Genomic DNA, 22,461 nt, shown 5'->3' on the forward strand with positions numbered 1-22,461 from the left:
AAGGGCCTATATGAACTATTTCTGAAAGATCCAAATAACTATTTTGTGAACTATTAATTGACCCTGCACATTAAAGTCAAATTTCATTAACTCTGCAGGAGTACACAGTGATGATAAGCTTGCTTTGGAATCCGTTTCAGGAGCCAAACATCTGTTCAAAAGGAAAACTGATTGTGTGCTGGTTCCTAATATTTAGACAGAGAGCAGAATGCTTTCAGATAATTTCTAAGGATTGCTATATCATGTTATTATATTTTTAATCTTCCTTTTTTTTTGGACCAAGAATGGTGGCTAAGAGGTAAGGTTTGGGTTCAACTCTGGTTCTACCATTTACTAATTATGTAACCTATCTGGTTGTTGAAATTGAGAATAAAAATAGTTCTCCCCCTTGTGTTGAAGACAAAGTAGGCTTTGTAGAAAGCATTGAACACAAAAGTAAGTGCTCCATATTTTAGATGGTAGCTGATAGTATGAATCCCTTAAAAGTATTATTATATTATATTCAGAAACTGCTTCATGTTTAGTCAGGGACAACTATCTTGTCTAGTGTTTTGGGGGTCAAAATTGCTCATAATTTACGAAGGTTTTAAAACAGGAATTATTGAACATAGACATTTCTGGCCTCCTCAAAGAATGTACTATTTCTCATATTTTGCTTCAGTGACAAATGTTTTTAAGCTTCCAAATCCAAACTACTATGAAACCTGGGAGAATAATATATTTTGAGCCAGGAAGCTCGGGAGAGTTAACATTTGCCTATTGTTTAAGTAGTCAATTCCCTGTCTCTTTATCTGTCATCACGGTGGCATCCATTGACAGGTACCCCTTCTTCACCATCTTAATCACATCCTGACTGGACTCTGACTGCTAAATTCAATGATGCCCTAAGCCATCCTCATTTGTTCCAGTTAAATCAATTTTTGCATTTTTAATTTTCCCTTTTTGTCAGCTGATGCCTAACAGATGTTTCAAAAGTTCCCTCAAGCATCCTGAACATAAATTTTTAAAAAGGGATTTCAAAAAAACATACTTACATATTGCTTAATAATGTTTTTGTCATTTTTGTGCATAATTATAATGTTAAAAAGGTAGAGCGAGCTCGATTCCATGGTTTGTTTTAATAACTGTATGCTTCTCATCAGATACTATTGAGCAGCTGTATTCATTAAAAGATGGGGTACCCTTTGTGAAATCGCATATGTGAGTGTCTGCGAGTTGGGCTGTATTTCCTTTCTGGTTCTTTTGTTTAAGCTTCAGCATGCTGCTGAGCTCTACATGAACTTGCTGGTAACTGCTGCTGTTATGGCTGTGTGTTTGATATCTTGGAGTGATGATTGATAAGAAAAAGGTCCTCAGATTGTCTGCAATTTTGAATTTTAGTAAAAAAATGGTTATAGTTTTTTCCTGTTATGGGAGTGAAATTGAGAAACTGGAGTTAAAACTTCAAGCCCTGCATTCCTAAAACTGAGTCCTGGGATGCTTCTGTGCTACAAGTGTGACTGCTTGCAGTGTGGACTCTGAGAGCTTGCTCTGCCACCAACCAGAAGCATTGAGCCTGCCTCTGGGGAAAGGGATGGAAAGAGACATTACATCAAACAATGAAATGTCGATCCAATCCCTCTGGAAAATGGGTTTCCTTTGTGAAAATCACCCTTTGGCTCATTATGCTTCTGTACTCAGACTCAGATTATGTCCAATGGATTCTTACCAGCCCACAACAGTCAAGTGTGTCTTCAAAGCATGTTGGTTTTGATAAAGTGAAAAAGATTCTTAGAAGTGGGGATTCTACTGTAGTACACATTGAGAGACGTCACCAGAGATGAGACTGTAGTGCACATTGAGAAATGTCACCAGAGATGACACTGACCTTGGTCAGACACAGATGCTGGAAAGGAACTGCTTTTTCACTTACTTTCAATGTAGGCCCAGGCAGAAAAAGAGGCTAGCAAGCCGGGTGGTGGTGTACACCTTTAGTCCCAGCACTCGGGAGGCAGAGGCAGGGAGATCTCAGTGAGTTCAAGGCCAGCCTGGTCTACAAGAGCTAGTTCCAGAACAGCAAGGACTGTTACACAAAGAAACCCTGTCTCAAAAAAAAAATACAAAAACAACAATAACAAAGAGGCTATCAAAGAACTTTGGCCCACTAGCCTGCTGGAATGCATTTATTAAAACAATGTACTATAAGTCTCCCTTTTTTTCTTTTTAATGCAACTGGAGATGGAACCTAGCGTTTCACATGAGCTAGGAAAGTACGTCAATACTAAACTACACTCCCAGCATGAATTGATACAAGGAAACATGACCATAGTTTACTGGTAGCGAGCATTAGGTGTGCTGTGGTAGTGGGGCCTAACATCATGTAGTCATTGTTTATGAAAGAGGAACTATTTCATGTATCTGTGAGGTACAGTAGCATTTTGGCATTTCTTTGATTTTCTTTGGTGTTGTGAAGCAAGAAGTAAATTCAATTTACTGTAAGAGCATCTGTTCTTGAGGTCAGCTCTTGCTGTATTCTGGGAGTGCTTGTATTTCATATTTTTATATTTGGCAGTGCTATGGAGAGAAACCTTGGGTTTCCCAGATGCTAAGCAAATGACCTACTTTTGAATCACAGCTATAGCCTGAGTGGTTTTAAAGACATGGGACCTTGTTTGTTTTCTACTGAGAGACAGAATAGGGGTGGATTCAGCAGGAGGGTGACTGGAGAGGAGCTGGGAGGAGTAGAGTGAGATGAAAACATATCAGGATATATTATGTGAGAAAAAAATCTATTTTCAATATGAGAGAAAAACGTTCTTTTCAAAAGTCACCTCACACACAAAAAATGAGTGCAGGGATTTCCAAGCTATGTCTGGGATGCATTAGACAAACGACTATACATGGGCACTCAAGAAATAATTTTGACTAAATGAACAATTAAAGTCCATGGATGGAGCCATTTCATTCTTGATCAGGCCTGATCAAGCATATCTGAGCAGGTGTATCTGAGCAGTGATCAGGCATATCTGAAATTAAGATGTATATAGGGTCAGTTTTTATGACCTTAGCTTTGAAATATTTTGTGAACTTTCAAAAGTCCAATTTCCCAGTAAAGCCTAGGCCCACTCATGATTGCTGAAGGCTTATTCTCTCCCACATTGTTGCTTCTCAGACTCAAACTGAAAATGGAATCTGTGGCTAGCATTGGACCTTTAGCATATGAATGTTCTTGATTGTGCTCCTGCATTAGGGTGTCTGACTTATAATTTAGTTGTTAAAATAGGGATATTATTGGCATAGTGTCATGGAATGTTTATTCAGATAGTCACTGCTAACAAAGCATATTTTATTCTTTCTAAAAGTATCATGTGGTTTCATAGATAGAGACTGGAGGCCACCACAGAGAATTCCATCTATGCCTTAAGTTGTGTAGTAGAGCTTGTGTGATTGTGACTGTTCTTGTTGGCCAGTAGCATGTGGCATGTGTCTGCATTCTTGTAGCAGATTTCTTCATAATGTTTTCTTATACATTTCCCCAGGTATGGCAGCAGCCAAACTTCTGCATGACTCTGGCCTCAGTGTGGTGGTTCTGGAAGCACGGGATCGTGTGGGAGGCAGGACTTACACAATTCGGGTAAGAAACTAAGGATTGGAATGAGAAACATGGTCTGAAGCATGAGTTGTGGTTTTTCTTTTTCTTTCCTTTTTTTTTTGGTTTTTGAGACAGAGTTTCTCTGTGTAATAGTCCAGGCTGTCCTGAAACTCGCTTTGTAGACTAGGCTGGCCTCTAATTCACTGAGATCTGCCTTCCCTTGCCTCCCAAGTGCTGGAATTAAAGGCTTGTACCACCACTGCCCACCCCTGAATTGTGTTTTTAGACTTTTGTATTCCCTGAAAGTCTTTGTTACTGACTTTATAAGAGGGGCTAACATGACTCCAAAATTTTCCTTATGCCTCTCTTTTTCTTTACTATTATCATCATCATGAGTGCTAAGAATCTTCCATCCAGGAACTTGCACATGCTAAGCACATGAGTTACCCAAACTTCTCTGAATTTATTTCTCTTTCCAACTCTTTCTTCCTTCTCTCTGTTTATACAAACTAAATTCAGGGATGCATGGGGAGTATCATTTCAGTTACTTATTCATTTATCTATTTTAATTTATTTTGTTTTTAAACATCAAATCATAATTATGCTATATTTATGGAGTACAACATGATACATATACAATGTCGGTGATTAAATCAAGCTTATTAACCGTTATCTCACACACTCGACATTTTTTGTGGCAACATACTTGAAATCTACTCTTAGGTTTTTTGAATATATACATTACAGCTCAAAACTTACTCCTCCTATCTAGCTGAAGCTTGTGTGCTTTGGCCAGTCACTCCTCATGCCCTCTGTCCCTAACATTCATACCCTTGAAACCTCTAGTACACACCATAGTATTCTTTACTTTTAGGAGTTTAACTCTTTTTAGATTCCATATATAAGTAAGATTATATGACACTTCCCTTTCTCTGATTTATTTCACTTAGCATAATGTTCAGCAGATGCATGTATGTTGTGCTAAATGACAGAATTTTCCTCTTTGTAAAATGTGGATAGTGTTCCATTGTGTGTATCTATAGTATGTTTTATTTGTCCATAGAGAATAATATTCTTTTTATTGTGACAAACGACTCCTTTGGGGGAGCAGGGACTAGACAGCAAATGATGAAATCAACACAGACAAGTCATGCCACTACTCATGTCACTGACCCATAAGTTTCCAGTTTGTCTGAGGTGTAGTCAGAGATATTGGGCTGTATTGTGAGTGATGGGTTCTGACGTGCCTTGCCTTTTCAGTGGTCAATTTTCTTTTAAATTAAAGATTGATTTAATAATTAAGTTATGTAATTCAGGAAAAGAAGAGTTGAGAATAGAACTCAGTTTTCCACAGATGCAGCTCAAACGGATCTATAACCTCTTCGATGTTAATTGCTTGTTTCAGAAATGTTTATTTTAGAAATGTTATTTTAAACAGTCATCTTTGTTTTTTTTCTCATGAAACAACAGAATCAAAATGTTAAATATGTGGACCTTGGAGGATCTTATGTTGGACCAACCCAGAATCGTATCCTACGGTTGGCCAAGGAGCTTGGATTAGAGACCTATAAAGTGAATGAAGTTGAACGTCTGATCCACCATGTGAAGGTAAGCCTAAAACAGGCACGGAAGGTTTTCAGCCCCTCTCAGAATACATTCATTATGATCAAAGATAAATTGGGTGGCAATTCTAAATCTAGTTAGGAAAGCTGTTGACAAAATCGTACTTCCATTTAGTAAACTATATTACAAATTCAGTAGAAAAATATTTATGATTCGCTTATTAAGTATCTCTATTTAAATACCTGTGGCACTTGCATGTTATGTAAAAATCTATGTATAGTTTTCAAATGTTTCCCTAGACTTTCTATTACAAACACTGTTTCTATTACAAACTTCTCAGATATTTTGATATGTTTGGCATTGTATCCTACATGTCAGTTAAAGTTATTCTTCTCTAGAAATTGATGTAAAAGTGGCTTGATAATCAAAGCACACCCATGTCATTGACTCTCCATTGACTCCCCTCCCAAGATTTACTTGAATATGTTGTGTCTCTCTTTCTGTCCTAGGATTATTTTTGACTCATTGTCTCCTCCTCCAAAACTATACTTATTCACCTCTCATGGCCTACAGGTCTCTTCTTTTTCCCTGTGCTAGTCAGGGTTAACATTTACCTCATCTATTAATTTCCTTGAGTTCATCAGAGAATCTGTGTAGCACACATTGCCGAGGGTTTGAGGAATGGACCACTTTTGAAAAACAGAAACTCTGGCAGACAAAAGAGTCTCTGAGGATTTCTCACTGACCACACCTTTTTGTGGATTCTGGTTCTCCATTCAGGACTCTTTCTGTCTCACACCTCCCTATTCCCCCATTTTTCCATAATCCTCACTTTACTCCGGAAGCCATTGATAATTTAGGCTAAGCAAAGAGCCATCTATTCTAGGCATCCCTCTGGAGTCCCACCACAGAAGAACTACTAGAAGGTTTTATTTATAGTCTCTTTATTTAAGATGGTCTAATTATGTAGCCAAGCCTTGACCTAGTCTCAAAGCCTGTCTGTTTTTACCTGTAGAGTGTTGAGATTAAAATTGTGAGCCACTCCAACTGCTCTGGTAGAGTTTTTTTTTTTTTAATTTCATTTCTCTTTTCTCCAGTTGCTCCCAGAGGTGGAAGGAAGCCATAGGAACTTATTGCCACAGGAAAACATCACTCCCTTAGAAAAAATGGAAGAAAGAGGAGCTATGAGAGTAGCTTGAAGTAGAGCATATGCTAAGCATGTATGATAGTATGTTTGTAAGCATATGTTTAACATATATATATCTACAGCACAATTCTTCTACTTACAGCTCAAGAAACATCATGGAAGAGGGGTGGAAAGATAAGATTCGGGCGACCAGGATGTCTGCCTTGAGATACAGAGAAGCTGTAGCCATGAAATCTCAACAGTATGATTGTCTAAAGGAGGTCTGAAAAGTGACAGTACCGATTGGCATGCTAATATGGTCAGGGGAAATCTGGCAACTAGATGGAGAGCTACAGGCAGGGAAAGCCTGCTGAGAAGGGAGAAGCAGTCTTCTCTAGGGATAATCCTTGGTAGGTTGTCAAATCCCAATCAAGGCCTTCCTTCAAACTTCCCATGAGAACACTAGTTTGTACTCTTTGAAAATTGATGGTGAGGTAATTTTAAGGTTCCTAAACTTGGCTATTTGACCTCGAAAACTATTCCTCTGCCAAGAGCAAGTGCACTAGCAAGTTAACCAGATAATCCCTACCAATCTTTTCAGCAGTTTCTGTGAGAACTTCAAGTAGCAAAGTACGGTCTGTTTTTCAAATTAGCCTAGCAACAGTTTTCTTTTTCATCCTCACTTTTGTTTGTATATTTTGATTGGAGACAAGTTGTCATTATGCATCACAGACTGACCTCAAACTCCCATCTTCCTGCCTCAAGCACCTGGGCTGTTGGGGTTATAGGCAAGGGCCACCAGATCCACCTTCCAGCAACAGTTCTCCCAGGGTTTTGCTGCTTTCTCTGCCTTTTAATCCAGTGGCCCCTGGTTTCTGGCTGTTTGAAAGTTTTGCCCTAGCAGTGCTCTATTTCAAAATATTACCAATTGTGACAGGCAGAGAAGGGAGGACAGACGGGAAAGAGGAGGGGAGAAGGGGAAGGGGGCAGAGAACTTGAAGGAACAGAATAGTCGAGATGGAGGAAGGAAAGAGATATTTCGATTGAGGGAGCCATTATGGGGCTACCAAGAAACCTGGCACTAGAGAAATTCCCAGGAATCCACAAGGATGACCCCAGTTAAGACCCTAAGCAGTGGAGGAGAGGACACCTGAACTGGTCTTGCCCTGTAGTCAGATTGATGAATATGTTAAATGTCACCTTAGAACCTTCATCCAGCAACTGATGGAAACAGAGGCAGACACCCGCAGTGGAGCACTGGTTGAGCTCCCAAAATCCAGTTCAAGAGTGGGAAGAGGGAGAATATAAGCAAAGATTTCAAGACCATGATGGGTTCAACCACAGAAACAGTTTACCTGAGCTAATGGGAGTTCATCAACTCCAGCCAGACAGGGAAGGAACCAGCATAGAATCAAATTAGACCCTCTGAATGTGGGTAACAGTTGTATAAACTGGGGCAGATTGTGGGACCACTGGCAGTGGCAGCAGGATTTATCCCTACTGTATGTACTGGCTTTTTGGGAACCCATCCTCTTTGGATGGATACCTTGCTCAGCCTAGATATAGTAGGGAGGGCCTTGAACCTTCCCCAAAGCGATATGCCTAACCCTCTCTGAGGATTGGTTTGGGGGTGAGGTGATAAGTGGATGGAATGGGAAGATAGGAGGGAGTGAGAACTGGAATTGGTGTGCTAAATGAAAAAAACATTGCTTGTTTTCTTTAAAAAAAAAAAAAACAAAATAAAGGGAGAAAACAAAATATGATTTTTATTACGAATTTATGATTCAAAATTGGCTCCAGGAAAAGCTCAACTGCGGTGAGATTGGTGTTAATACATTCAATAAACTTAAATATGAAGAAAGACAATAATTGACTATTGTAACCCAGAACATAACTGGCATTAAAAGCCTTAATACTGTTTAAAAATTGTGTGGTTAACAGTCAGAAAAGCAGGAAGGTGAGGAGAAAAATGCCTTTAATCTTTCATAGGAGGATATCCATGTATACCAATGCTGAACTTGTACTTCATAGAAACAAACCCTGAACTCTCTCCATGAATTTCATCATCTTTTTACTTAATCTTTCTGTGGCAATTACAAAATATGTATTTAGGCTCATGCCTTCCTTTGGTTTAGTTCAGTTTTTGTCTCTTCCTTTAAGTTCAAAGGCTTGTATGTCATTTAAGGTTGTAACCTTAAATGTAACCTTAAATGGAATTTAATTCTCAAGTTAATTATGTGTCCTTTCTTTCCTGCCTTCTTCCTTTCTTCATTTTATGTTTCATTTCTCTCTCTCAATCACCCATTTGTCTATCTTGATATAGCAATCATCTATCTATTCCCTTACCCATATTTCTATTTTGTGGACACTTGTTGTAAAGAGGCCTACAGTGCCATACACTGAATTGTACAATGTTTTTCAAACATAAATTTTGTTATATGAGGGAATATGTTCCTTTCTTTTTGTATCATTCATTTTTTAAAAAGAACTCCTGTCATGTTTATTTTTAAAAATATATTAGACACACAGGCATTAGTGAGCTCAAGACTTGTGAAAAGAAATTGGGCTCCTGTTCCAGCTGAGCTTTGTGCCTGCCTCTCTACTGTTTATACAGTAGCCTCCTGGGTTACATAGACATTAACAATAACCAAGCTACTTCTAACCAGACTTAGTGCTTACAAAAGCTAGATCTCAAAGCATCTGCTTGAAAGCAGAATCCTAAAGGCTCTTTCTTATCTTAGTATTACTAAATCTCTCTCTTGTGTGTTTTCTCTTCCTAACATTGTCACCATCATTAATTACTACAAATGAACCTCTGTGTCACCTTGTTATGTTACTTGCACTTTGTGCCATTATTTTTCCATCGGAAAAGATAAAATACTACTAGGTTTTAAAGAGAATGCATTTTGAGAGAAAACACTAAGTAATATTGTCACAACCAAAGCTACTGTGATACCCTGAAGATTTTATGAATATTTTAATATGTAGGACAATTTGGTTTTCTTTGAAAAATTCACTTTTAAAATATTTATTTTCTAAATGCGTGTGCATGTGTGTGCACATGCATGTGAATGCAGATGTCCATAGACTGCAGAAGAGGACATCAAATCCTCCAGAGTTACCAGTGGTTGTCAGCTGCCTATTTAAGATGTTGAAAACTAAACTACTCTGAGAGAGCAATGTGTTATCTTAACTTCTGAGTCATCTATCCAGCCTGGAAAACACACTTTTCTAATTCTTGACATCAAGTATGAGACACCAAGTAGAACCAAGATTTTCAAATTCCTTTTGCAAGTAAAACAGGCCCTAAAAATATTTTTGTAAGCTTCTTGGACGCTGAACTTGAGGCTGACGCTTTAAATTCAGTCTTCCTTCCTCTGTTTGTTTCTTGAGCTAAGAGTAGTCTAGGAGATCAGCATTTGGCTGCAGGCAAACTCATATGCCCAGGCTAAAGTAATCATAGAAAATAAAATGCTCCTTTCTGGTTGTGCTTAACTTCTAAATTTCTTTCCATTTTGATCTAATTTCTTTAGATTAGAATAGAATTTGGTTATGATTAGCTAAGTTGCAAACCTTTCCTGAGGTTGCCAGGGCCAGTCATTGCCAATATTCTTATTCTTATGGAACTGAGTTCAGGGTACCGAAATACATTCATTTCGCTTTCTTTTTGTCATATATATAATTTGAAATCTCATTTCAAATGGCTCAAAACTGTCTTATCCAGTCTAAATAAAATCTATTCACATAAGCAGTTTCAAGTTTCCTAGAAGTCACAATAACAGATGAAAAATAAAGATCAAGTAGATTTTAATAATACATCTTACATGGGCCTGGAGAGGTAGTTTAGTGGTTAAGAGCACTGGCTGCTCTTCCAGAGGACCCAGGTTTGATTTTCAGCCCCTACATGGTGGCTCACAGCTATCTGTAACTCTCTTTCCAAGGGATCTGAATCATTCTTCTGTTGTCTGTCAACACCAGGCAAGAGTATGGTAGAAAGACATAAATGAAGGCAAAACACCAGTACACATACAATTTTCATGTTTTTTTTTAATTTTTGATATACAACTACAATATTTCTCCCTTCCCTTTACTTCCTTCAAACCCTCCCATAAGTCATTCCTACTCTACATCAAACTCATGGTCTCTTTTTCACTAACTGTTATTGTACTAAGTATTAAAAATAATAATACATCATATTGCATCCAGTATATCTAAAATCTATCTTCTCAACCTTTTAATGTAATCAATATAAATCATCATTAATGCTACATTTTTCATTCTATTTTGTAACAACCTTTGTAAAAAACGATGTTTAGTCAGTTTATAATATGTACTATTTGAATCAATCACACACCACAGGCTACCGAATTAGAAAACTGATGGCTTAAGGGTTTAGTGTAATCCACCTTTTTAAATTTTTTTTTTCAAGACAGGGTTTCTCTGTAGCTTTGGAGCCTGTCCTGGAACTAGCTCTTGTAGACCAGGCTGGCCTTGAACTCACAGAGATCCATCTGCCTCTGCTTCCCAAGTGTTGGGATTAAAGGCGTGTGACACTACTGCCTGGCTCATGTATTTTTTAAAAAACATTCCTAATCCATCTTTAAAAATTAAAGCATCACTATAAATCTTAGTTCTCACAACATAGGTCTTATATTACATCACAAATTACTTATGCTGTAGCTGCAAACATCTGGCATCACAATGAACTCAGAAGTAAATCGAAATGAAATTCCTTGTATTCCTGTTGCTTCCTAAGGGCAGATTAGAATCCATTCACTTTGAGAATACTCTCCTGTATGTATAGGTTATGGCATGTCCCTATGACTTTGGTGCATGTAAGTTGGAACTTAATGAAGGTGAAGTCACCAGAAAGACAGCTGTAAATGAAGGTATTGACTGGTTCCCCAAACCTTGAAGGACTCAAGAAATTGAAGAGAAAACTTTTATAATGAGCATAAATAGCTTTCACATAGGGCCAATATCTTAATGTGTGTGATAGTTTGTTCCTGACTGTGACCAACTCAGGAGAAAACATAACAGACCCAAAGTGCTATCCATGTTGATTGTCTTAAATATGGCCTGGGAGAAGGCCAATAAGCTGCAAGTTTTAGAGAAGGTGGGGCTCTTGTCACTTTCTCCCGCAGCATGCATGTTGCTTGCACAGTCCTGGCTGAAACTGCTGCACAGAGATAGAGGTGTGTGTACTGCTGACCTTCACTGCTTCCTCCTTTTTAAAGTTGGCAAATATTAAGGGAAGATGTTCAGGACACCTTGCCGTGTGGAAACTAGAAAAAAAGCACAATTCCTAGCCACTGTAATATAGGCTACTGGGTAAAAAGAAATGTGTATTTAACAGTTGGTAAAGATTCAGTTCAAAATTGAATTTAATACACACAATAACTGATGTATATTGAGGTTTTACTATTTGTAATGCACCATTCTAAGCATTGCATATGCCTTAAATCACTAATATTTAAAGGTCAGATTGTTATTATCAACCATCCTTTCCAATAAGGGTGATGAGGCACAAAACATTTATGTGATCTAGTTCAGATCTTCAAGCTTAGGTAAGTGTTAGAATGAGGATTCAACCAGGATATCACTGAGCTCAGGACCTTTGTCCCCTAAGGCTTCATGTATTAGATACTTAGTCTCCAGTTGTGTGATGTCAAGACATGGTGGAACCTTTTAGGGATTATGCCTAGTACGAAACTTATCATTAAGCTATTCATAGCAGCATTGTTTGTAATAACCAGAACCTGGAAACAACCTAGATGCCCTTCAACGAAAGAATGGATGAAGAAAGTATGGAATATATACATATTAGAGTACTACTCAGCAGTAAAAAACAATGACTTCTTGAATTTTGCATGCAAATGGATGAAAATAGAAAACACTATCCTGAGTGAGGTAAGCCAGACCCAAAAAGAGGAACATGGGATGTACTCACTCATATTTGGTTTCTAGCCATAAATATAGGACATTGAGACTATAATTCATGATCCTAGAGAAGCTAAATAAGAAGGTGAACCCAAAGAAAAACATATAGGCATCCTCCTGAATATTAACCTTCATCAGGCGATGAAAGGAGACAGAGACAGAGACTCACATTGTAGCACCAGACAGAAATCTCAAGGTCCAAATCAGGAGAAGAAGGAGAGAGAGCACGAGTGAGGAAAGCTTCTTTTTGAAGTGATTACAGTAGTTCTCATGGGAACCTGTTTAGTTCTCTTTGAATACTGGTTGCTCTAAAAGAGCAGCACTGGGGCCAAAGAGTTTGCTCAGCAAGCAATGCCAATCCTGACCGTGTGAGTTCTCTCTCCACGACAAACAAGGTAGGAGTAAATCTGCTCCTGCAAATTGACCTCCACAGACCTGCCATTGTGGTCTTGTGTGTGTGTGTGCGTGCACGTGCATACACACACACACACACACACACACACACACACACACACACTCCTTTCCTACTCTCTTTGCCTTCCTTTCTATCTCTGTGGTTTTACCTTCTTCCGTGCACTCTTGCCATGACTCCTTCTGTCATATGACATTGTCATTTCAGGGGTGATGGCAGGTGGCTCAGCAGAAATGAGAAAACGTTAGCACAATATCCCTGACTATTCAGAACAGTATGATAAACCAAACTCTTTTTATTCATAAAATACTCTCAGGCATTTTATTATAGCGACAGAAAAATCACACTAACACAATATTGAGCCACCACACTCTATTCTTAATCCAGGAACTTTGTATTAAAGCTGCTCATTCCATTGAGACTGCTGCTACTCTGTGTCAGATGAGATAAACCTAGGAGTAGATAGGTATACATGTATCATCCGTTTGTGTTTCTATTACATAGTATAAACACACAGTTAGAGGTTAGAGGAAAGATTGTTTTACATTTATTGTTCTTCATCAGAAGGGAGTTGATAAAAGCATATATTTAAGAGAGACCTATGTGAAGTAGGCGATTTTGGATGTCGAAGAGTGCCACTATGATACTGGATGGCATTGAGCCTTTGGAATAGAGAGGATGTAGGTCCATCTAAGATCAGGGTAGCTATGCTGTTTCTATTTTGGGGAGCATGTATTTTTCCCTGCTTATTTCCAGGCCTTTTAGCTAGAGTCCTGTTGACATCTTGTCTATGTATCCAGGCTGGACTAAAGTTTCTTTATGGATCTCTGGAAGAAAAACAAGTTAAAAAAAGAATAAAATGATTAAATTCAATATTTATCATAACCTTAAAGTGCCTAAACATTGTGTGTGTTCCTATTAATTTGCTGTCTATGCTCCATTGTAGCCACTCTTGTTATTAGCTTGAAACAGAATTTTGTAGAGTTGTGCAGTCTGACCTCCAAATTCATAATCCCCTTGATTTAATCTGGGATTGCAGGCATGGACTACTGCTTCTAGCCTGTCATTGTAATTAAGTTGTGGCCTTAAATTTTATTCTATTATTCACTTAGTTTTGAAAGATTAATGTTTATTTGTATATTCATTTTGGATTTTGACACATAATTTCCTGGAATTCACTATCCATACCAGGCTGGCCTCAAACTCATAGATTTTTGTCAATGGTGGGTTAAGGACATACACCACCACACCCAGCACAAGATTAATATTTATCTTTAATTATGTGTGTGCGGGCGTGTACATGTGTATATGTGTATGCATATGAGTACAAGTGCTCATGAAAAAAAGAAAAGAGTGTTGAATCCACCAGAGCTGAAGTTCTAGACAGTTGTGAGTCATCCAGTGTTGATGCTGAAAACCAAACTTTGGTCCTTTGTGCCATCAGCACGTACTCTTAAAGGCTGATCCAAATCTCTGGTCACTCTTTGTTCATCTTAAATACAGAGTTTTACTAAATAACCCAGGATGGCATTTAATTGGATATGTAGCCCATAGTGGTCCCAGATTTATAATCTCTTGACTCATCCTACAAGTGTTGAGATTAAGGTGTGCAACACCATGCCCAGCTTCCTGGAATTACAGGCGTGTGCCACTACACCTGGCTGACTTTTGTTTCCAAAGCAAAATTTTACAGCAGTTCCTACAGGTGCCAGTGAATTCTCTATGCTTCGGTATCTGTTAAGTACATGTACATGTTTACATATATCTTTTTCATGGGTGATGAGTCCCACCAGCTACCATTCTGTTCTTTCCTTTGGACATATTTAGAATAGGAATACATAATCTTTCCTTCAAAGAGCTTGTCCTCTTTCTTCGTGAAGGAATTTAAACTATAAGCCACTGAAATATGAATGTCTTATATTTCAATGGGGATTGAACCTCTGAGTTTCTCATACATGTGAAATTCAGCATGGTTAAAAAGTTTGCATCATTACAATTGGTTTTGTTATTTCCTCTCATTCACTGGTAATGTAAGGAGTCTGGGGATCCCACTCTGTTCTCCTTCTCTGAAGCTGTACAAATTGATGTCTGTACCTGTGTTAGTGGGATTATTGACTAATTGCTGTGATGAAACGCCATGGCCAAAGCAAGGGTTTATTTGGCTTCCACTTCTACTTCCACTTCACCACTGAAGAAGTCAGGACAGGAACATGAACAGGGCAAGAACCTAGAGGCAGGAGCTGGTGCAGAGGCCATGGAGGGGTGTTCTTTACTGACTTGTGCATGCATCATGGCTTGCTAAGCCTGTTTTTTTTTTTTTTTAGAGAACTTGAGACCACTAAGCCATGGTGACACCACTGAGCCCTCCTGCATGAATCACTAAGAAAATGCCTCACAGTCAGATTTTATGGAGGCATTTTCTCTATTGAGGTTCCTTCCTTTCAGATGACTCGAACTTGTGTCTAGTTGACATAAAACTAACCAGCACAATGCCTGCAAAGAAGGGATGTGCTCAGAAGTCATTCAATAATTTTGAAGATGACCACTTTGAAATTATTCTTAGACTAGCCTGCCTTTTTATATCATATGATGGCTACTGCTGCAAGATCGTGAAAGTCTGCAGAAGTTAGTTACACCCTGTGACCTACCTTGGAATTCAAGGTCATTATATGAGGTAACATCACCAAATAATTTCTAAGTTGGAACAGCACATAAGAATGGCATTTGGGATGTTGTCAAATTTAAATATAAATTTTAGTGGTTCCAAAAGATACTGATCAAATAAATATTAGTATAATGACAGACTTTCTGAGCAAAATTCATAGAAGCGTAAAGAAGAAATTTGTGAGATAGTTGAAAATAATAATAAAGGTCTCTAGGCATTACCATACCAGATAAGGTAGAATATCATCACAGAGAGCATGTGCCACAGGAAAGTGTTTTAAATCATGGTGGCCTGAACGCAGAGATACTTCAAGAGAAAGAAGCTAGACACAATATTTACTCATCTGTCACCTGTCCCAGTGAACTACTTCCTCCATCCAGCCCCACTTTCTAAGTTTCTCTTCAACCCAAGCAAGGTCATCAAAGTGCAAATTTATCAGTGAATTGACCCATTGATGAAATGAGAGCTTTCATGATCCAATAACTTTCAAAAACCCAATCCCTGAACATTGCTTCCAAGGAAATGAAGCCTTTAATATATAAATTTTGTATTGAAACTGCACAGCAGGAGAGGCCTTAATAGATGGCATGTAGCAAGAGGTCTTTCAGACATTTGAGTGGGCATTTGAAGGATATAGCTGGATCCCAGCTCCTCTTCATTTATTTTACTCCCCCTATAGCCACGATGTGTTTGATTCTATTCAACCACACATTTCTGCCATAACTGCTGTCTCAACACAGGTTTGATTGACCCTGTACTGAAGTCTCCCCAACTCTGAGAAGAAGAAATCTTTTCTAATTATAGCTTGATTGCCTTGAGCGTTTTTTATAGTAAGATAGCACAAACTTGGCTTCTCATTTCACTTTTTTCTTGCTGTGACTGCTCTTTTGAAACAGTGATATTTTTAAACCAGGAACATCAATCAAAAATAGTGAAATTTTTAGACACTCTCCTGAAAATAATTCTTTCACATAGGCAGATAGGTCTGAGATATCCTTTTCTTCTTAGACACAATATCATTTCCAGGTTTATCCAGCATAATTTCTCTGCAAATCTTCAGCATGATCTTGTAATCAGAACCTGTCCTAAGCTTATCTTATTGTCCAAAATTTTCTTATTTCTTAATATCCCTTAAATCAACACAATTTCCATACTAATAATAAATGTTCATAGCAGCAAAGTTCCTGTGGGAGCCACCCAGACTTTTTTTCTGTGATCAATGCATACTTTGACATGTAGATCTTATTTTAAGGCATCAAACTTCCTAGAAGGAATCTTCTAACTCATAAAAGTGAATTGGCATCTTGGTTTGTACCTCTGCAGAAAGTCTCTTAGACAACTAAAATGAGGTCCCAATAGTTCTGGTTGCCAAAGTGTCTAATGTGGTCTGAGCTATCCCAGATCCATGGGATGGAGATTCTGAAGGCATTGCTAACTTCCCGCTGTCCCAGTACCGATGAATGGCAGGTGAAGAGAAGGAAAATCAAGTTCAAGTATAGGAGTCTTGTTAGGGAGGGCTTTGGGGAGTAACAGCTATGAAGAGGAGAGAGAAACAGAAGTAGCAGAGTGAGTGAAAGAAGAAGTCGGACTTCTTATCTGACTGCAATGCAGATCTCAGCTGATCATGCAAGGAAGTCTGAGGACGGGATGAGGTTGCAGAACTTTCCTGAGTGATCCCAAAGCACAATGCCTTTGGACCTTCACATTCCCCAGTCACTGGAAGTGAGCTGCCCAGAGGATGCAACACGGCTTGCAAAATGGATTTTCTGCAGCTGGAGAAAACCTCTGCAGGGAGCTAAGGAGCAAAATTGCCTACCAGAAGCACTCCTGGAAGTTTCAGGAATGAGGGACACCCTGGAAGAGCTCATTAAAGTAGCCATGACTAAACTCTTGAGAAGTAAACTCTAATAGTTCCAGGCCAAACTTCATTTAGTAATGACTTTGCTTTCTCTGTTATCTGGTTTCGGAGTTAGACCTGAAGGTGAAGCTATGAAACCAGACCAAATACAGCATCACAATTCTGTTTGTATAAACTGCCCTTCTGCCTAGACTTCAGAGCTCCTTGAGCTTGGTGCTATGTCCTATTTCATCTCTATATCTACAGAATGCTGTGTCATGCTTGTTTAACAGTTTGTCATTAATACTTTTTTAACTTTACACAAGAAGAAATAGTACATTACAAGTAGCACTGGATAATATTTCTCCTACACCTGTCCAATCCTATCAGTAAGACCAAGTGCATCCTCTTCATCACTTAGTAAAATGTGATGTGAGCTTTTAGGTTCATGTTGCGGGTGGAACCCTGAACACTGTGCACACTAAGCAAGTGCGCTGTCACTAAGGTCACTTTCCAGGCCTGGTGTTAGCTTCAGTTGGATAATTATTCCTTGATCTGTATAGGATTCTTAAGGTCCCAATTTCATGTAAACAGCTAGAGTGGTACGGTGATGAACAACTTGATGTTGGCTGTACACAGGTATTTTTTTTTTAAGATCTTGGTTCTTTGCTGCTTGAAAGGTACCATGACTTTAATCTAATTTGAATTTGAAACCAACTCATTAACTGGGAGATAGTGGGCAAGCTGCTTCTCCAAAGGCTTACTAATCATATCTCACTGTCTTTGTCTAGTTCATGCTGTGGTAACAGGGTATTGTAGACTGGGGCATTTATACAGAATAGAAGGGTATTTGGCTTTTACTTCCACAGTGTGGGGAGTCCAGGGAAATGACACCAGCATGAAGTGATAGTCTCTGTGCTACATTAAGGCACAGCAGAAGGAGAAGCAAGCACGCATGAGACAGAAAAAAATAAAAATGAACTTATCCTTTTTATCAGAACTCACTATTGCTATTTCCAACCCACTTCCATTGGCCTAATCACAGCTTAAAAGTTCAATTTCTCTTCTTCCTCTTTTTCCCTCCTCCTTCCTTTTCTTTCTTTTATACTTATGAGAGAACGTTTCACTGGTGTCCCTGACTGGTCTTAAGCTGTCTGTGTAGACCAGACTCAGACTTGTAGTGATCCTCCTATATTTATTTTACCTATATGCTGGAGGCATAGATATGCACCAGCACCCCTAACTAAGACACCACCCCTGAATACCATTACGGTGGAAGCTAAATTTCAGTATGAGTTCTAGAATGGATATTCTTGGAAACTCTTGGCACTAACAGTAGAAAGTGGGAGAGATTTTTGAAAGCTAATGCAGTATCATAGGTCAAAGCTGATAGTGGCCTTGATCTGGGTACTCAAAGGGAAAAAGCTGAGAAGTGTCTGCCTTTTTGATATATTTGAAATGTAGAACTGATTGCATGTGAGGCTGGGAAACTGTAGATGAATCAAGGGTGTTTTTTTCATCTAAGCAACTTATTTCAGGTAATCTATGATTTTACAGAGCAGTTGGATAAATATTGTAAGGCAGGAAGAGTAAAGTTGGTGTGGGGATGTTGGGGAGAAGCAGAATGGATCAGTAAAATTCACATATTTCTCAATAAAGCCATTTCAGGAGAAAGGGAGAGAGAGGATAGAGAGAAAAAGAGGGGGGAATTGAGAGAGAGAAATGAAGAGAAGGAGAGCACTTAGCAGGGAGAGATAGCAGACTGGAAGATCCTAGACTCACTGATGACCATTGCCAAGGGTGTGGAAGCCTCTTAGCTTCCATGAAACTTAAGAAATAAGCATCTTCTACTGGGCGACCTCAAACACATGATCAGCCCATTGCAGACCCTCAGAACATACAACTATTTTCTCAAGGTAACCTCAGCACCAACAGCCTGGCATGGTACATATGCAATGCCTATGCCATAGACAATGGGGACCATTCTATAGCCAGTGCCGCTGGGATCCCAATAGGAATATGATTTAAAACTCCCTTTTCTTTCTGAGGCAGCTGCCCACAACCAATATGAATATTGAACATCTCTTTCATGGTCAAGCACCCTGGCTAGTGGCCTGATTGCTATCCTAGGGCATGAGGTTGAACAAGAATCTTGGTTCCTTCACAACAGGATGAATGAAAATGAAAGCTGAAAACCTTTTCTAATCCAGTGGTCAATGAATGGGCACTTTAAAAGAGATTCCAGACCTGTTTCATCAGATGCTGACCCTCCTCAGCAATAGTTCCACTGATAGTAACTCAGATATCATATAACTCATCCACTAAACTGGAACAAGTCAGTGGGTTTTAACCTATTCAAAGTATGTGGACTTCTGCAAATATACAACATACACACAGAAAAGAAGACAAAATGTAAGTGAGAAGTTTGATTAATGTTCAAATCCCAAGAATATAGCATGGAAACAGAGTGTTGGCATTCCCCAGAAACCTCTTCATACTTCTTCAGACTCTTCATCTTGGTCCTACCATAACCACTGTGCTGACCTCAGTCACCATTGATTGATTTTGCCTGGGTTCTACTTGTTTGTTTGTCTCATTTCATTTATGCTTTGTTTTGATTTTAGAGACTAGCTTTCTTTTTGTAACCCCGGCTGTCCTGAAACTCACTCTGTAGACCAGGCTGGCCTCCAACTCACAGAGGTTTGCCTGACTCTGCCCCCCACCCCCGAGTGCTGGTATTAATGGCATGCACGACTACCACCTAGTGATTTCTGGTTCTTTATGACTTTTCTTATTTGCAGAAGTTCTGAGGCTAGATCCTGGGATTTCATGTGTTCTTCACAACCACTCTCTCACATTTATACCTCTAGCTCACAGTTATGAATATGATCTGAATTCTAAGGGGTCAAAAGTGGGGCTTAGTAGACCACAAATGAGCTTCAAGCACCTTTCCCTTAGTATTAGATGCAGAATAATATCTCTTCCTCTCTTACTCTCTTGTGTGTGTGTGTGTGTGTGTGTGTGTGTGTGTGTGTGTGTTCAGTGTCCTAAAGAGATTCCATGGCCTTGAACAGATTTTCACTGGAGTCCTTGTCCCTGAAAAGGGTAAGAGCCATTTCTCTAAGGTTTTAAATTTCTTACTGTCTTTGATATTTTGATTGTGTAGTCAGTTTGGTTTGGTTTTGTTTTTTAGCCACTAATTTCACCTGAACAGTCTAACACTGTTAATTTGCTGTCTCTATTGTTGAAAAGCACATTATCCAGGGCTAGATTACTCCGCAAGTTGTTAAAAATGGTGCTTGTTGCTTCATATACTGGGGATTCTAAAAAACTACATGGTCTAAACAAAGAGATGATGTTTATTAAAATATTTTATGCCTATGCCATTTGATAAAATAAACATTTAAGTCTTTACAAATGAAAACGAGTGAAAAGGTGGCACAGGAAAATGGTTTGTATCTGTGACCATTATTCTGCTTTGTGGTTTGTATCTGTGACCATTATTCTGCTTTGAAACAGCCTCTCAGTATTGGCATTCTGTCTTGGTGGTTTGCTACGTGATAGGACTGGAAGTGTCTGATTCAAGCATCAAAGGATTCAAAGTATCCCTTGGGAACACAATCTTATTCTCTGAAGTCAGCAGTCTAATTTAAGACTCCTTCCTGTGGAACTCAGACTTGTCTTGCCTTCCTCAGCAGGTGTATTCAAAACAGATACCGAAGGCAAAAATGACACGAGAAGTTCCTTTGAGAAGTAGTTACAATTTTCAGCCTTCTGCTTTAAAATTTTTTTTCAGAAAAAAAAAGTAAATTTGGGGAATGATGGTAAAGGTCATATTCAAGAACTCTCACAGGGTAGGCAAGTGTTTTTCCACTGAGTCATACTCCCTGAGAAATTGTGATTTTGTTTACAAAAGGCATTCTGCTGCTTTAGATGCTGAAAGATTCCTCTTCTGCAGAATTACACTCAATCAGTCATTCATCTTCCGCCTACCGGATCCATCCATCCCTGTCTTCAGCTGAATATATTGTACTCTTTGGGGAGCATTCCTTTCCTTGAGTGTCTGGAGACAGAAGAGAGTCAGCATCCAGACAACAATCTCAAAATAGCATGAACAAGTATGGTAGGGACCCAAATGAATATTCTGGGCAAACACTGGTTTTGGCAAGATAATTTTTGGAGACCTCTTCATGAAACTGAATCTTAAGATCTAGGCCTGGCATGTTGTTTGCATCTCTCACTGGATATGAGAAGGTAAAGAATATTGGCTGAAAGATGCCATCAAAATGTCCCACTAAGATCAGGGAAGGTGCCTGTCCAAGTGCAAAGGCAGCCACTTTTTTTTTTTTTTTTTGACATTCACCATCTTCTGGCCACCTTGAAAATCAGTTTTTCAACAAACTTGGATTTATTACAGAGAGCACGGGAACATTTCTGTTGGAAGAAAAAAGGAGAGCTGGGCTAGCTTCTTTCTGTGCCCTGTACTTTACTCCATCCGTCCTTCCGTCTCAGAATCTGTGCTGACTGGAGCACTCTACCTCAGTGCAGTCACATAATTCCCCCATCTCAACATTCCCTCAGGGACATCTTCTCTCACCACCTTATTGAAAATTGCACCCAACCCCAAGCTGCCAGAACTTCCTGTTTGTCCTCCTTACTTTTGTAGACTTCATAGTGTTTTCCTTTCTAACCCACTACATGGTTTTCTTATTGTCCTTTTGGTTCATTTATTTCCTGAGCACCTACTAGAATAGAAACTTGTGAAAGAGAAGGGATTTTTGTCTGCTGTTTATCCAGCACCTGCAACACTGCCAGGAACATTGGGCTTTCTTATTGGGCAAATGAAGTTGGTGTGACAATCATTTGAGCATGAGCTGGACTGGAATTTTGCTGAAAGAGGAAAAACAGCATAGAAATGATCTGGCCAGTCATTCAGCTGATCATTAATCCCTGCCTGGCTTGTAAGAATCTGAAGTGGTTCCTGGATTAAATTCCTCCAGAGACCTTCTATAAATCACCTGGGATGTTGCTCACGATCAGACTTCTGAACTCTATTACTCTTATAAGCAATTTATCAATATGTCAGTCATGCACCATGAAAACTTTCAAAATGAGTTTGAGGACTGGAGATGTAGCTCAATAGTAGAGGTTTACTTGGCATGCTCCAGGACCTGGGTTCTATCCTCAGCACTGACATAGAAAAAGATGCATAAATCACAAGTTTATTCTGATCCTACCACATATAAACTACACAACCTTGGACAAATTACTAAGCCCATCCTTGGGACTGATCTCCAAAATGGAACACCCTATTTATATACTGTTATTCGCTGAGTTGATATAAAAA

The 22,461-nt window shown here is 38.9% G+C and overlaps 1 protein-coding gene across 1 annotated transcript in view; it reads left to right on the forward strand.

The window, feature by feature from the left end:
• The window catches only part of Maob (monoamine oxidase B), a 92,664-nt gene that overhangs the window by 40,859 nt on the left and 29,344 nt on the right, over window positions 1-22,461 (forward strand). The window contains exons 2-3 of the mRNA XM_050160833.1: window positions 3,519-3,613; window positions 5,042-5,179. Coding sequence (XP_050016790.1) covers window positions 3,519-3,613; window positions 5,042-5,179 — 233 coding nt within the window. The remainder of the gene's footprint in view (window positions 1-3,518; window positions 3,614-5,041; window positions 5,180-22,461) is intronic.

This window comes from Alexandromys fortis, unplaced genomic scaffold (genome assembly GCF_014885135.2).
Source record: "Alexandromys fortis isolate MF-2015 unplaced genomic scaffold, M_Fortis_MF-2015_v1.1 scaffold_83, whole genome shotgun sequence".
NCBI classification, from domain to species: Eukaryota; Metazoa; Chordata; class Mammalia; order Rodentia; family Cricetidae; genus Alexandromys; species Alexandromys fortis.